Source organism: Panthera leo, chromosome F2, assembly GCF_018350215.1.
Source record: "Panthera leo isolate Ple1 chromosome F2, P.leo_Ple1_pat1.1, whole genome shotgun sequence".
In the NCBI taxonomy this organism is placed as follows: domain Eukaryota; kingdom Metazoa; phylum Chordata; class Mammalia; order Carnivora; family Felidae; genus Panthera; species Panthera leo.
The window spans coordinates 78538664-78555167 of NC_056695.1; the positions used below are offsets into that span (position 1 = coordinate 78538664).

The 16504-nt window shown below is 52.1% G+C and overlaps 1 protein-coding gene across 5 annotated transcripts in view; it reads right to left on the reverse strand.

Moving 5' to 3' along the window:
• The window catches only part of COL22A1 (collagen type XXII alpha 1 chain), a 259317-nt gene that overhangs the window by 98430 nt on the left and 144383 nt on the right, over positions 1 to 16504 (reverse strand). For 4 of the 5 annotated variants that reach the window (XM_042923636.1, XM_042923634.1, XM_042923632.1 and 1 more), the window contains 8 exons: positions 14928 to 14981; positions 14203 to 14256; positions 12030 to 12083; positions 11033 to 11086; positions 7427 to 7471; positions 6178 to 6240; positions 5706 to 5759; positions 2322 to 2363 (listed from right to left, as the gene is read on the reverse strand). In XM_042923636.1, the coding sequence (XP_042779570.1) occupies positions 2322 to 2363; positions 5706 to 5759; positions 6178 to 6240; positions 7427 to 7471; positions 11033 to 11086; positions 12030 to 12083; positions 14203 to 14256; positions 14928 to 14981 (420 nt within the window). The remainder of the gene's footprint in view (positions 1 to 2321; positions 2364 to 5705; positions 5760 to 6177; positions 6241 to 7426; positions 7472 to 11032; positions 11087 to 12029; positions 12084 to 14202; positions 14257 to 14927; positions 14982 to 16504) is intronic. The other variant, XM_042923635.1, reaches the window with a different exon arrangement.

Consider the following 16504-nt stretch of genomic DNA (forward strand, 5'->3'; position numbering starts at 1 on the left):
CTGTCACCAGCAGCATCCCCTGGGCATGACGTGTGTGAGAAGAAACCAGGGGAGGCGCCCTCTGGCCACTCCTTATCCGGGCACATAGAGCCACGTGGCCCTCCAGCCCCACCCCATGTCCATGCTGCCATTAGCGCTTCACAGATGCCATGGCTTCTCCAGCCACAGGGCATTTGCACCTGCTGTCCTTTGGGAACACACTCCCATCCTCCCTTTATCCGGTTGACCACAGCCCATCCTTGGGGCTGTTTTCAACGTCTCGTCTTCCAAGACCCCCTTTCCCCTCCACCAAATATAAATTAGGTCCCCTCGTTACTCTCCCTAACTGCACCCTGTTCTTTCCCCTGCTGGCATTTCCTATAATTTGTGATATACATGTTTCAGGGCCACCAGGGGACTAGAGTCTGTGTCGCCCACCAGGCTGAAGCTCTGTGGGGTCCAAACACCACCAGTGCCTGGCTCACAGCAGGTGCTCAGAAAAATAAGTGAGTGGGCAAAAGAACATCACAGATTCTAGTCTGAAAACACAATGAAGTCAAAATAGAAGGATAAAAGCAAGTTTCCTAACCTTAGCCTCTATGTCCCCAAATACCCGTCTCTTCTCCAGAAGAAACCACCGTTTCCCAGTGTAGCAAGTTTTTCTCAGTACTTTTACACAATTACGAATGTATAAAAATGCACGACTTTGCACACGAATTCTACAAATATCAACAGCAAACACGTGGTTATTGGTCCTTGTATATACGTGTAAAGCCACATATTCTCTACAGTAATGGAGAGATCAATCATCTGTTCTCCCTGCAGTGTGGATAAGAAACTGGGAGGCAGACAGGCAAACTGCTTCACGGAACTCCCACAGCCAGTGAGTGCGCCTCAGGAAGTGGCCCCACCGGCTGGGCCGTGAGCCCATGCTGGGTTTTCCACCACATCTCTGCTGCGTTCCAGTATCTTCCCAAGGCCACATACGTTGTGTGTGTGCGCGTGTGTGCACATGCATGTGTGTGTGTATTTTTATAAACTAGGACTCCAGGATATGGATATCCTATGGTTTACTTCATTTTCTGCCACGTTAAGTTGCCTATAATACTTCATTATAAGTAAAACTACAATGTACGTGCCTGTACATGTTTTTTCAAATGCACACAGTGCAAACACTTCTCTGGGACAGATGCCTGGAAATGGCATTTCTAAGCTACAAGCACACACTTTACGATACGTTAATACTGAGTAACTCCTCGAGCAAGTGTTACCAGTCTGCCCTCACACGACACAATAGTGCTCATTTCCCTGCATGCCTGCCAACATCAGATGTTTCCAGTATCACACAAGAGTTTTATATGACCATTTGCGGCTCTAAATATAATTCTGAGATTCTTCTAACACCCTTACGCAATGGCTGAGTCTCATTCCGACAGGCATGCATGTGGGGGGAGACTGAACAGGGGAGTAATGATTTAACAAACACAAACGACACAGAGTATGATTTTCTGTCATCCTGCAGATGGGATTTCCGGGTGTTCAGGCTCTCATCTCCTGGCCTCCATACTTAGACAGTTCCCTACTTTGGGAATCGAGCAACTGGCCAACCCTGAAGCCATGTTCAACTTCCCCAAAATCAACTGATCAAAGCACAAACTACTAAGGCTGGGAAGAAACATTAAGATGGAAAAAAAAAAACAACCCAAAATATGCTCCCATATTCATATGGCAGTTATTTTTAGTGTTTATTATGTACCAGAAACTATACTACATACCCTGTATTAATTCAGTTAGTTTTCACTAGAAACGTACTATAGCTGGGTATAGTAGTTTTTCGTAACAGACGAGAAGGTGAGGTCTTTGAAGTTAAACAATATACCTAAGATCAGTGCTGGTTGATGGCGGATAAGGGACTCAGGAACTCAAGCCCACTATTTCCTGGCTCCAAAGCCCATGCTCTTACTCAACACCAATCACGATGCCTGCCCTCATTCCTGCATGGGGTGGAATCATGAGTCATGGTTATATATCCATGTGCAGTCTTACTCTGGACAAAGTCTCCCCCTGCTTGTCTCTGGACCTCAACTTCCCCGTATGTAACAGGTGGGTATATATTCTGTGTCTAACCAGTGTTCTGCTAAATAGTAACCGTGCTTGCTGCACAAAATCAATAAATCAGTAAGTGCAAGGTGGTTCTTAGAGATGCTTATGTATTTCTGGATCGCAAGACCTAGGAACAGGCAATCTCTATTAAAAAGATGTCTATAACTAAGTGAGGAGTGGGGGAGGGGGGCTGCCTTAGGGATTCAAAGAAGGAGAGGATGAGAAGCAGTGTAACCTACCATTCCAGGCAACCCAGGGGGGCCGGCAGGACCAACTTCACCCTGGATGAGAAAAAAAAAAAAAAAAAAGAAAGAAATGACCATTTATCCTCAAGCGAACTCTGCTTATCCTGGGACACCTTTCCCCAGGCAACAGAATCACACACGCGGTATCTACCATGAAAGACAGACTCCAAATTAGAGACTATTTCAGACATACGAAAACCTTATGTTTTGAGAATTATCCAGGCCACTCTGGGCAGCTGTCGATCACTCCTATCACTCGATGCTATTCCAGTGTGAATGCGGAGATAAAGTGATCCACTGTCCATCTTCTTGCTGATGACACTCAGGCTGCTTCCTGCCACCACAACCCACGAGACAGCAAACATCCCCACTGTGCGCCCTTGGGCACAAAGACATGTGCCCCCTACAGACTCCACGGGCCCTGTCCCAGCCCGTGTGGAGGGGATGGGCTCTTCGCAGGGGGCTGAGGGGACACATTTACATCCCTGTAAACAACACAGGTCTGGGAGTTAAGCCTCCAGAGCTTTAAACCTCAATCTACCACTTTACACATCATTTTATCTCTTTGGGCTTATTTACCTCTTTGCGATATACTGATAATACTACATTCAGCTCATATCATATGGAGGCTGACTGAGATCATCTTCTACAGGGGCCCCGTAGGGAGGAAATCCACACCTTTGACCTGAGGGGAGAGGGGCACTGGGCAGCACCATGCAGGAGGGACTACACACAGCACACGGTCCCCAAAGCCTGTCACTCCACATGTGTCACATGATGCCTGGACTTGGATGTCTGTGCCCACATGTGCTCCGAGTGGCCCAGGGTCAGGACTGTGGCAGGCTTTCCATGTGTGGTTAGTGAACACAGGAATGAATAAAGCTGGCTTAGACAGGGACAAGGCCACTCTTAGCAAACAGTAATAATACGGTAAACATAGTTACGTTGTTTCTGTCTTATTTCCATGGTTATACGGTATTTAACTCCAGTTACCGGGTTATGTTTATACATGTTTTAACTTTTAAAAAAATTTTTTTAATGTTTATTTATGTTTTGAGACAGAGAGAGAGAGAGAGAGAGAGAACAAGCTGGGGAGGGGCAGAGAGAGGGAGACACAGAATCTGAAGCAGGCTCCAGGCTCTGAGCTGTCAGCACAGAGCCTGATGTGGGGCTCGAACTCACGAGCCATGAGATCATGACCTGAGCCGAAGTCAGACGCTTAACGACTGAGCCACCCAGGCACCCCTTAACTCATTTAATCTCCATAGAAACGCCTATAATGCAGACACTTTGGTATGCCCATTTCATTCATAAATAAGGATAATGACACATAACGTTCATGCACCTGCTTGAAGTCATACCCAGCACATGGCTGAGCCTGGTTTTAAGCTCAGAACCCAAGTTAGCATTGCCTTCGCTGAAGTTCCAGAAGTTGTTTTGTTTTTAAAGAAAAACACTTTCTTGGTGCTATTTGCATTACATGATTTGACCCAGTTATTTTCCTGACACTGACTTCCTGATGCTCCAGAAGCAATCTCATTTAACCCAGTGTACCCCACATGAAAAAGTCCAAATAATCAGAAGTTGAGTGTTTCCCAGTGATAAAGGAAATTTTCAATGTTTCATTTGTGTGGGCCCCGGGCTCCCAGGGAAGCTACACTTTAACATTTACCAACATGAAAATGACTCAGAATACCTTCAGAGCATGGGCTCTATTTCTGCCCCAGCACATATTATACATCTGCTTTGTTAAAAAATAACAATAACCAGAAAAAAGCATTCCAAACATAAAGGTAGGAAAAACAATAAACCCCCCTGGTTCCGGTAAGATTAAAGTCATACAGCTTTGCACATACTAAAACCACAAGAGAAAGTCTGTAACTCCCTGGAACGTCCTTTGTCATGACAACTTGTAACCCTTTTTGTAAAGTCATCTATAACCCTGCAGCACGCCTGTCCCCTAGAGCACTCTCTTCTTGGTGAAGATCATGTGTCCAGGCCGCTGTCCTAACTTGGGCTTGAATAAAACTGTTTTCCTCTTTAAAATTTTAAAAAATAGTTTGTTCGTTTTATGTCGACACTAGGGAATGTGTGGGTGTGTATTATTGAGGAGAGGACTGGAGGAGAAACGTGTCTCCAACCCAGAGGACCTAAAGACTGCCTTTCGGGTACAGCCAGCCCCTCCCCAGCGCTGGGGGGGAGAAGATGAGGAGGAAGGAATAGCAGGTGGCCAGGGAAGACCCCTGTGGCCCCTCTTCGTGGCTGCAGAAAGACCTGAGCGCCAGAGTTAACTAGACGGGTGTTTTCCGATCCCAGCTCCTGCAGGAAAACGTGAAGCCCTCGGCAGCCCTTCCTGAGAAAGGAGATGATTGTACCCACTTTCCAGACGCCATGGGGTTTAAACGCACGTCGTGGATGGTGGCCAGGAACGGACTGGCAAGCAGAGGCAGTGACGTGCAAGAAACAGTCGGATGGGGACAGTGTCGCTTTAATGTCTTGTTTTGGATTTTCGACCAGAATTATCATCACCACCTATTTCTCTGGAGAAAAAGAGAGGCCGGATTTTCTGGACGCGTGAATGTGATTCTGCCACGGGCCTGACTGTTCTGCGAAAGCAATAAAAGGAGCTTTATGGTCTCACTGAGTCCTTTGCATCCTGGAAATGAGTTTCGCAAATGAAAACTGCGATTCTGGAAAAACTGACAGCACGACGCCCTGCCCATTTCTAGACGGCAGTTCTGTTTAGAGTACAGCTCTCAGCCTCCAGCCCAAGAGGGAAGCGGGTGGGAGGCCCCTCTGGGAGCCAAGAAAGGACAGGCGGACTGAGAACGGGAAACAGAGGGGACACGGCGGGGGGGACCACTGTGCGGGAGAAGGGGGGACACAAGCCCCCGTGGGTGTCGCTCAGGCGCCCACGGGCCAGGCCGTCCAGAGGCTCTGCCCTGCAAGGAGCCAGGACGCTGATCCGACCGGCTGCCGGGGCTTGGGGATTGACAGCAACATGCTCTGTTCGCGCACCCCTGGGAGAGCGATATGGCCACTTTGCAGTGCCTCAGCTTCCTCATCTGGGCAGCTGTTGGTAACACGACCCCCGTCGGGTTGTCCCGATCGAGTCCACGGCACCTCACTTCACACACAGGACAGGAGTCACGCTTCCCAGCAGCCCTCCCCTCCGAGGAAGGGTTAGCGGAGCGTGTCCAGCCAGCACGCCGAGGCACAGAGAGGTCAGACAAGGCACCACCAGGTTGCAAGCCAGATCCCGCTTTGTCTCAGAGACGCGCGCCCTCTCCACCACACGGCAGGCACCACACACATGCTCACGAGGAAGGCTGGGCGACTCGGGTCACTGAGGACCAGGAGGCCAGCAGCAGCTCCTACCTTTTTGCCTGGGTCACCTTTCAGGCCTGGGAGGCCCAGCTCCCCTTTCTCGCCCTGTGGTGAAAGATGAAATTGGGAAACACCAGATCTCAGCACCTGCCTTTTCCCCATAAGAGCAAGCGGACCTTGGGCAAAATCCCTTTTTTCTTGACCTGCTCTTGCCTTAGCAGTAAACGCCAAGGTGAGGCCCAACTTGGGCGGCTGGCTGTCATTAGGGGCGAGGCACCTGTCATGACGTCCCGCCCTGTTCCCATCAATTCCATCTGAAGATGGTCCACCCTTTGCAGATAGATCTCTCAGTCCCTGTCCCTTTGCCACAGGTGACACACCAGAGAAGCTTGGTCCCCTACCTTCTCTCTTCCATAAACCTGGGGAAACACCCCCAAGCCCCAGCCAAGACCACCCACTGCTCCAGGGACTAAACTCCAGAGGGGGCGGCTTTGCAGGGGCACAGGAGAGGTTCGTCACTTACCTGCTCTCCTTTCTGTCCCCGCACGCCTGGAAATCCTGGAGCACCAGGGACACCTGCCTCTCCCTGTGGAAAAAACATGGCACCTCTGTTCACTCAATGCTCATTGAGGCTCCCCTGTGCGCCAGGCCATGCACGAGATGGTGCTCTCCCCTCGCTGCTCTCCTGTCCCCAAAGACTGTGGCTCAGTGGGGACGACACGGAAAGCAGAGTGGTTCTAGAGAATCTGCTCGCTGGGGTGTCTCCAAGCTTTTTCTCACTTCAGCCCATTTCATCACCAGGAACCCATTACACCTGTCTGGGTGTTTCCTCCTCCTCCTTGTCCTTTAGGACTCTGACACAATGACACCTCCTTGTCATCTTTCCCGACATTCCCCAAGTGTGAGTGAGGGGCCTCCCTCCTGCCCTCCCACGCACACCTGCATATCACCACTCACTGCACCTGGTCATTGCTCTTGGTTGATGGCTGCGAGCCCAACACAGTGATGGATGCATAGGACATGCTGATAATCATTGGGTAAATAAATGAATGCGTGAGATGAAGGAAGTGAGCCCCCAGAGGGAACTGATACAAGCCTAGGGCATCACAATGAGAGAATGCATTGACTGAAGAATGGAATGAATGAATGAATGAATGAGAAAGAAAGAAGGGAAGAAAGAGAAGAAAAACAAGAAAGAGAAGGAAATAGAAAGAAAGAATGAAAGAAAGAAAGAAAGAATGAAAGAAAGAAAGAAAAAAGGAAGGGAAGGAAGGGAAGAAAAGGAAGAAAGAGAAGAAGAAAGAAAGAAAGAAAGAAAGAAAGAAAGAAAGAAAAGGGAGGAAGGGAAGGAAGGGAAGAAAAGGAAGAAAGTGAAAAAAGAAAGGAAGGAAGAAGAAAGAAAGAAAGAAAGAAAGAAAGAAAGAAAGAAAAGGAAGGGAAGAAAGGAAGGGAAGGGAAGGGAAGGAAGGAAGGAATGAAGGAAAGAAGGAAGGAAGAAAAAAAAGAAAGGAAGGAAGGAAGGAAGAAAGGAGGAAGGGAAGGAAAGGTAGGAAGGAAGGAAAGAAGGAAGGAAGAAAGAAAGAAAGGAAGGAAGGAGGAAGGGAAGGAAAGAGAAGGAAAGGAAAGGAAGGAAGGAAAGAAGGAAGGAAGAAAAAAAGAGAAAGAAAGGAAGGAAGGGAAGGAAGGGAAGGAAGGAAGGAATGAAGGAAGGAGGAAGGAAGAAAGAGAAAGAAAGAAAGAAAGAAAAGAAAGAAAAGAAAGAAAAAACAGACCTTGTCTCCAGGTCGGCCTGCCAGGCCCTGCTCCCCAACTTCACCCTGGAGACAGAATAACAGACACGCCGTCACGTCCCACAGACATTTGCAGAGATGGTGGTCATTCCCCCGCTGGCCCCACACATTCACAGCAGCATCTCTGGATTCTCAGGCACGCGCATAGCAGGGTTACGGCCCGTGCTCTATGCAGCCATGCAGGCTGTGGAAACCCAAGCACCCGGCCTCTCCGGAGGGAGGCCTTCCACACTCCCTCATAACGTCTTTCACTTCCCCCAGAGAGAACCCCTGCTAGAATCTTGGATCGTCCCGACAGAGTTTACGCAGGTGAACCCATTCATCCTGAATCGAAAAGCGTACAATTCAGAACAATGAGGGGCCAAAATCAGGGACTCATAGGTCCGTCCAGCTCTGAGCTGTGCTAACTGTAGGGGAGCCCAGGCCCCACGCTGGGTCCAGCGATGAGGGAGAAGCCGTTGATGAACACGTCCATGCTCACCACTGTCTTGTGGTTGCCATTCAGACAGGCAGCCCCAGGGTTGGAGGTGGGTCAGAGCTTTCTTTGCTAGCTCCCATGCTCGGTTACAATAAAACCAAGTCTTGGGTGAAATTCTGGTAAACCAGAAAGCAGCCCCCCAAACAGTTACACACTGGTTCCAGCAGATGGGATGACGTTTAGTCCTCAGCCATTAGGTTCCTAATTAGCATTTTGCGGTGGGTTGAAGAAGGAGCCACAGGCCCAGAGGGGACTCTTCCCTGATCCCAACGCATCCAGATGCTGTGTTTCCCTATAAATCACTGACTCAAATCTGTGCGTGTGTGTGCTGGTGGGGAGGGACTGTAATTTCTAACCAACAATGCGTCTTGAGAACCACTCTGGACAATTTCTGACACCCATTATACTATCGGCGTAGATTTCCATAAGGAAACATGGTTTTCTGATAAGTGATGGGCACATGAATGAATGAATGAGTGGATTTCCGTGCCCATCATGGTCTCCCCTGCAGCTACGCCAGACTCAGTTGGTAGGGAAGACCTCCACCATCCCCTCGTCTCAGAGAAGAAGGTAAGAAAAAGAAAAAAGTAACCCAAAACACTGTTCAGCATTAAACAACACAGCAATACCTGATGCGGAAGGTCTGGTGCCAGCAGGGGAACTCACACTGGAGTCGGCACAGAGAAACTCTCCCCACGCTCCCATCCCCCGACTTCCCGGTGTTTACAGGCACCATCAGCGAGAACCGCGCTGCCCGAGATTGTGCAAATACCTGCCACTCAAACATTCACTTTAAATCTACCAGGACGGCAACATCCTCGCTGTGGGAATTGCTTCTCACATGCCGAGGAAGGCACTGAGGGTCTGGGTTTGCTTACAAGACGTCTTCAAGGGCTTTGGAAGCGCTTCCTGAATCCGTGCCGTGAGCTCGAAGTCAAAGGCACAATGGACGGAGGACTGGGCAGCATCTTGAATTCTTGACGTGAACCCGAAAGGTCGATCATGCAAGCCAGGGCCGTCCCCTGACAGACGCATGAGCCCGCCGTCCACCACTTATCCGTAATCTCCTCGGAAGATTTTAATCTTCAGTTGGCATTTTGTCAAAATGAAGTTAACAAGACCCCAGGCCAGATCCTCTCTGAGGCTACCCAGGACGTTGTAGAAAGTACGAAAACTGCACACATTCATAGTTTTGAACTTCCCAGAGAAGTGTTTTAAACATTTTGCACTAGAAATTGTATAAAACCAACACGTGAGCTGGCGCAGTAGGCCTGGCTGTTTGAATCTTCCAGTTAGTGACCACGAGAAACCAAAAACACGCAGGCAGAGAGACCACAGAAGTCCCTGAAGGCGCCTCTCTGAGCTCATCCCAGCACTTCCCGTGATGTGATCGATGGCCACCTTCTGGGGACCCACGTGCACAGGGGAGAGGCTGCATCCGAAGCCCAGTGGACGGAGTGTGGGAATTCACACGTGTAAGCTCGGGAGGGCTCACCGATTTACAAAGTTGGGAAAACACAACACTGAAGTATGGTTCACAGCACACGATCTGCCAGGTCAAGCCAGCAAACCTGTGCAAGCGTTTTAAGTCCTTTCTGGAAAAGGGTAGAATTTCAGCCAAACACCAAAAGGTGTTTTTAAGACCATGACATTCACCCCACACAGCCACCTCGGGGCGTGCATGGACACAACGCAGCAGATGACTTATGATATTTCAGGGATTTGGGGAATCGTTGCAAGCACATTGTTTAAATGCAAATGTTGCTTCTTAAAGTATGAAGGAGTACCGTCTTGTGAGTGGTAACAGGACAGCTCACAGGGGCATGAGGGTGGTCCTTGGAGTCTGGAATCCAGACAACAGGAGGTTTCCTGGTGGATCTCGGGAGGTTCTGTCCACATCTGAGCACGTGGGTATGTTTGACGTAGCCAGGTGCTTTCTAACCTTTTTCTCCTCTGGCTTCTTTTGGTCTTCTAGAGAACGGCCACTTTATGAAAAAGCAAAGCAACGCCAGGGGACCCGCATCTGGCCCAAGAACACCTTCCCCGGCCAGCAGGGTGATCGGGGTCCTGCCTTCCAGAGGGCAGCTGTAGAGTCCGGGCCACTCCTGTGCTCTTGCTGGGCTGAGGTGACCTCCATCCTCCATGCAGAAAACCCTTACTGAGCACCTGCCAAATGCCTGACCCTAGCTGGGAACGGGCGAGCAGAGGGGACAAAGACCCAGTCACAGTTGCTGCCCTCAACTAGCTCATAGCCCAGCGAAGTGCAGGTGGGAGGGGCAGGGGCAGTGCCCGGGGCAATCTCTTGTCTCTACAGACTCCCCTAGAGCCAAAGTACCTGCACCTGCACACCACACATGCACCCCACATACACACACTGACACATATCTCTCTCTCTCACACACACACACACACACACACACACACACACACACACACACGCCACATGGTCTGTGCTCACTGCATTCAGAGCCCAGGCCAAATCTGAGATGTTGAGCTTTGGTCCTCGAGACAAAAGGAGACTCTAGCCCAAGAGGTGGGGCTCCAAGGGCCAGCCATCCAAACGCAGCACCTGGGGTCCCCATTCCCACAGGAGGTGCCCTGTCCAAAGACACGGGAAGTGGCCTCTGCCTCCCCCACAGACCCCGACATACAGGAACCATGGAGCAGGGGGTGAGGGTGGGAGGTGGGGACTGGATGCCACAGACCGCATCAGCCAGGAGTAGAGGCCAGGCTTTAGGGAGCTCTGGAGGGACACCAGAGCCCCTGGAGGAGGAGAGGGGGGAGGAGGGAGACAGACAGACAGACAGAGAGAAGCCCCTCTTGTTCCTCACTGCCAGGTGAGCTGGACAGTGATGAGTTCTTCTTAAGGCCACAGCTCTCCTTGAGACCCCTCAGCTACAGGTCCCCCTAGGAACCCGCTTGGCCCTCCTCCCTCTGTCCTAGGTGTGGTGTGGTCATTCCCGCTGCCTGTGTCTGTCCCTGTGGGGCCCGAGCCCCGGGGCCACCAGACCCCAACTGCCAGACCACTCACACCGTCAACTGTGGTTCACACACAGCCTAAACACCCCATTCCGAAGAGCCCACTGGCGGGGAGGAGGCGGGGTCCATACCCTGGGGCCGGGGTTTCCAGGCAGACCGTCTTCCCCTCTCTCTCCTGGCTGCCCCTGTAAGGAATGCAGAGAGAGGTTGGCAGGAGAGGGCCAGGCTCGGGGGACACACTCAGTGCTAGTCACCGTCTGGTTCAGGAGGAGAACCACTCGTACTGGGGTGGCAGCTTATACAACCTCTCGGATTCCACATTCCAGGCCTCTGCTTTGGGTTTGTTTTTACAGAAACATAACTGGGTAGAAAACTGTGCTTTTCTCTCACTGAGAGACTTGGGAGCATGGAAGAGGTCACATGAGCGATTCTGAGACTGCAAGATCATCGGTTAGCCCTTTCCTCCGTCATGAAAACCAAGGGAGACAGACGGAGAATATTTACGTGAAATACCCATGGAATGAAGTTAAATGCATGCTTATTCTGCATTTGGTCAGGAAAAAGTGGAGGTTGTAAGGTACTTATTGAAAAGGATGAAGGATGCTCCCGTGATATCGAAAGGCCGCATTTCGCGGATGGTTATGGGCATACGTGCTGAGCCTACGTGTGTTTTGTGGGAAGGAATCAAATTCGCTGGCGCAAATATTCATGCTGTGCTCTCGTAACTGTTCACCTGCAGCGTGCGAACGGGGGACTTGCTTCCCAAATTTATGATATTAACCTCTGACTCTTTTCCTAATGTTCCTACCATGATGAGCCGCACCAGAATATTTTTAAAATTAAAGTCTCTTAGGTTACGAGTATCCCAACCTTGTCCCTCCCCGCCAACACAGACGTATTCCGAACACGTTCGTGGGAAAGCCCGAGGCTTCCACATGCTTCTGTCTGGCTCAGTCACCTAAGCAGAAGTGAAGGACTTTCCCACGTCTGACCTGGTGAGCCCCAACATTCCCGAGTCCTGATCCAGGCCCCAAGCCATCGGTGTATTTTAGAATTTACCAGCAATCCAACATCCCTTTCCGCCTGCATTTTGGGCCCCAAACTCCGGCCACCCCCGTGCACACCAACCTCGGGTCCCGGCAGGCCTGGGGCTCCCTTCTGTCCGTCCTTTCCAGGTGGGCCCTGGTCAAGAGTGAAAAAGAGCAAAATAAGACACATGTTTCGGGAGAATGCACCGAGTGGCTCTTGGCCAGCCGCTGGGGGCCACCCCCACCTCCTCAGGGGGGCTCTCTTGCCAGTGTGCCGCCGTCTCTGTGGGGCCAGGCTGGCCTACACTTGCCTGATGAGGGAGACGGCCCTCACCCTCTGGCCAGCATCCGGGGTCCGGCCACTCTGGACGTGCGTGGTGGGCGAGAGGGGGCCGACGGTCCTTCACTACCTCTGCTTTCTGCTTCCCTCTCTCTCTGGGAAATCTCCACCAACATGTCCCCCCTTCCCAGTCTCCCGGCCTGGCACTCACCAAGTCTGCCTTATGCTTTCTAAGGGCCACACTGAGGGGCTCTGTGTCCTCTCCTCCCTACAGGCTGCCTCCTCCCCCATCCTGTCCGACAGGACAGCTGGTGTTACAGGCACAGGGACAAAGAGTCCCAAGGGCTGAGGGGTGGACTCCAGGCCCCGCCCTGGTGATGGGGACACGTGGGCTTTTAACGCCCCGCTGCCTGGCTCCGCCTTCTGCTATTTAAGAGTTGTTTGCTCTTCTGATTTTCCTTGAGCCTTGAGTGGCGGGCCAGGTACACACACACCCCCATGACAGAGGGAAATCCTTTCCCCTCAAGATGACATTTTACATGTCATTACTTTGACAGCTGTAAGTGCTATTCAAAAATGATTATTATTTTAGGAAACCTGGTCATTATTCCACCAAGAGGTCTCCTGACACCCAAATTAAGATTCCCCTATTTCCTGGCATCTCTAGTCTGGGCTGGCAGCCTATTGGGAGGGCAGCCCCGCCTCCCCAGAGCAGGGGTCGCAGGAGTCAAGGCCCTTGGAAGGGCAGGAGGGGAGTTCACCTGGCCTCCGTGGAAGTATGAGCTCACTGAGGAGCAAACACTGAATCCAGAAGTAGCACCCCAAACTCTCAGTGGCCACAACCTCCCCCCTCGACACCCTCCATGCCTTCAAATACTTTTTCCCCTGCCTACGACTCTCTCCCCTCCTCTGAACGTTCACACCAACACACATACTTTTTGACGAACCCATTAGATCAGGTGGGATTGTTAACGTATTTGAGCTTTCAGGGGACACCGCCACGTGAGGAAAAAGTCCACTGGTGACGCTGCCATTAACTGTGTGTTCGTGAATGTTTGCCGGTCACACTGCAACGGAGCAGGTGTTCTAGGTGTGGATCAGTTCACCCCCGAGTGTGCATCACACCCCTGCATGGACGGCCCACATCCTAGGGGATTCAGCAGAGCTGAGAACACGGACATCCCAGCCATCACGGTCCCTGCTGCCTGGGGGAGCTCCATCCACAGCCACCGACGGACCTGCCAAAGGTCCAAGGGGCACTGCCGCTGGGTGCTACGCGATCTGATTCAGAACCCCTCCAGGGCTGTGGGTTCTGCTGGCTTCCCCACCCACCGGCCCACGAGAGAGAGAGAGAAAACTACTTGTAAGGAAATCCCTTTCAGTGGAGCTGAGGCCTCCCTGAGGGTCCTCTACGGGTCTATGAGGATGATCGTGCCGTCACAAGGTGTCACAGGCTCACAGGCCACACCTACCACGGGGCGCTGAGGAGCTCAGGGCCAGAACTAGGAGATACACCCAGCTTTAATGGCACACCCGTTACAGGAGTGAAGATGTTAAGGTTTCTGAGCCCCATCCTCAGGGCTTAAAAGGCAGGAGGGAGCCTCCAGATCCCCAGGATCTTCTGAGTTTGGGAGTGAGGAAGGGCAGTCAGGATGAGGACAGGAAGCGTTCAGCCACTGTCTTTATTTATGTTCCCCCCGGCAGGTATCTCTTAGAGACAAGAAGTCACTTTAAACAGCCTTCAGGAGCCTCCAGGTAATGAGAAGAAAGGTGGTGGCCTGGGGAGAGGGAGCCCCAATCTGGACCCTGGCTGGGAGACCCCGGGGCCGCAATCCCAGGAGACTGAATTCGTGGAAGGCACCACAGCAGGAAGGGGCCAGGGGAGGAAAGGGCGCAGCAACTGGCCAGCAGACCTGGAGGCACCCAGCCATCCCAGCATAGACCAATGGAATCCAGGGAAGCGTGGGGGCAGGGACGACCCTGGGGAACTCACCGCCTGCCCGGGGTGCCCAGGTTTTCCTGGGAAGCCGATCTCTCCAGGTAAACCCTGAGAAGGGAACCACATGGGAATGGTTAGTCTGGCCTCTCTGGAGCATCAGAGCCTTTCCCCAGTGCCTCTCCTGGCCGGGCCCCAGGCGCCTGGCTCTGATAAGGATGAACAAGGCTGCATGGACTTCAGGGCATCTGAGCATCCTTAGTGCGGGCCACTGTGAAACACACAATCGTCACACCGTGTCTGGCCTGCAGTCAGAAGCCACCACATTGGCTCTTACCAGGTGGGAGGGGTGGAAAGGCCTCGCTGGTTGCTGGGCCGGCCCCACCCCCACCCTCCGCCTACAGGGGCATTTTCCCTGCTGCACAGCAAGTGTGTGTGGGGAGCGTGTTGACCTGTGTCTACCCCAGCCCTCTGGCTGCCTCAGCACCAAATCACGAACTAGTAAAAGGCACCCGAATGGGTACCCCCACACTAACATACCTCCAGCCATGTGTCTGTCTCTAGAAGCAGCCAACCAATGTGCTCCAAGAGCTCAAGAGGTATTTCTAGACTAATCTAAGGGTCTGAAAGCACAGAGGCTGGGGTCCTCCTTGTTTATGCCTTTGCTCTCCTCTTCGATGAAGGACAAACAGATGGCCACACATAAAGATGCTCCTGGTTCCCATGGGCCATGAACTCTGTACCTAAGCACCCCTGTAGGGGAAAATCAAAGCCAGTCTTACCGGGGGGCCTCCGGGTCCAGGGGGACCGGGGACGCCAGGTGGTCCTGGAGGGCCCTGGAAAGAAAAAGTAAAATGTGGGTGACAATCTTGCATGGAGCAGTCTCCTGGTGACGATATCCTTTGAGAGGGGAGGAGGGAAGGGGACACAGTGACCAGCTGTCTTAGTAATGCTTTAGTTTTCAAACAAACAAACAAGGAACAAAAGCAAAAAAGAAAAGGTCTGAAATAAAATTTGCAAAATGTTGACATCTGTTACATTTGGGGTGATGGGTATATAACTATTGTATTATCTATTCTATCTCAAGCACTTGAGCATTTAAAATAAACACATGAACGCACTTGCACGCTTCTACGTACACACGCAGTGGGTCAAGCCATTACCGAAGATCTTGAAGGACGGTGGTTCCCAAGCATCAGTCAGCATGGAATCACCAAGGGTGGGTGACATGGGCCTCCTGTCCCAGCCCCTCCCCCCGATTCCGTAGGTCTGGGGTGGGGTACTCGTGAAAGCTCTCCCCACAATTCTCTGCAGACCAGTCTGGACACCCACTCTCCAGCTTCCATTCTCCATTCCCTCGCTTACACTTGGGACACCTGTGGCCAGGAGCAAACGCAGGGAGGGAAGTGCTCCACAAGCAGAACAGAATCACAAGCCAGGGCTCCAGCCTGGATTAATTGCTCCCTCCTCCATGCTCAAGGCCAGTGTAACCGTGTCCGTCGGACTCACATGCCCTCTGAGGCAGAGGCCCCTCTTGCTCCCTCTGCATCTCTCACAGGGACCACTGCAGGACGTGGCATACAGCAGGTGCTCAATAAATGCTTGAAGAAGTCTACTGAATTTAAGGGGCACTAAGAAGAGGGGCCTGTGCATCCAGGGTGAATGATGCCATACCGCCACTAGATGGCGATAAATACTAACAAATGGCAAGGGCTGCTGCTCCCGTGGACTGTTCCCTTTCCTGCCACTGGGGGCGCACGCGAGTCAGCAATGGGCACAGAAACGGAATTTTTGGTGCATCGGCACCTAGCTGTCCCTGTACCTGCTCAGTCGTGGTGTGTCTTTGCTGGTGGCATCTACTTTGGTTGGGAGATGTGTGCTTGGAGCAGACACAACTGAGGGGCCCAGCAGAGCGGGATGGTGGCCTGGGCAGGGTCCTCCCTGCAGGATGAGGGCCGGGGAAGAGCACCGAGAAGGCTCGTGGCCCCACCCCTACAGCCATTCAGACCCAACACCCGGCTGAGCCAATTCAGCTCCGCTCGCCTCCTGGCCAAGCGAGAGTCCTGCAGGTGACTGTCCCAGGACCACCCTCCAGAAGGCACGTTCCAGGTGACCCTGCTTCAGCATGACCTCTGGGGTTCTCACACCCCCTCACCACCAGCACACAGCTTCTCTGAGGCCCCTCCTGACCCCGCGTAGCACCCGCCTCTGCTCGAAATCTGGACACGTTAGTCTTCTTCCCTCCTTACACACCAGGGGCAGTGATGGCCCCTGGAGCATTTCGTGCTCTTTCAAACATTCCAGAAAGTTCCAGAAAACTGGCCTCCTGATGAGCTCATTCCTCTGACCCTGTGTCCCC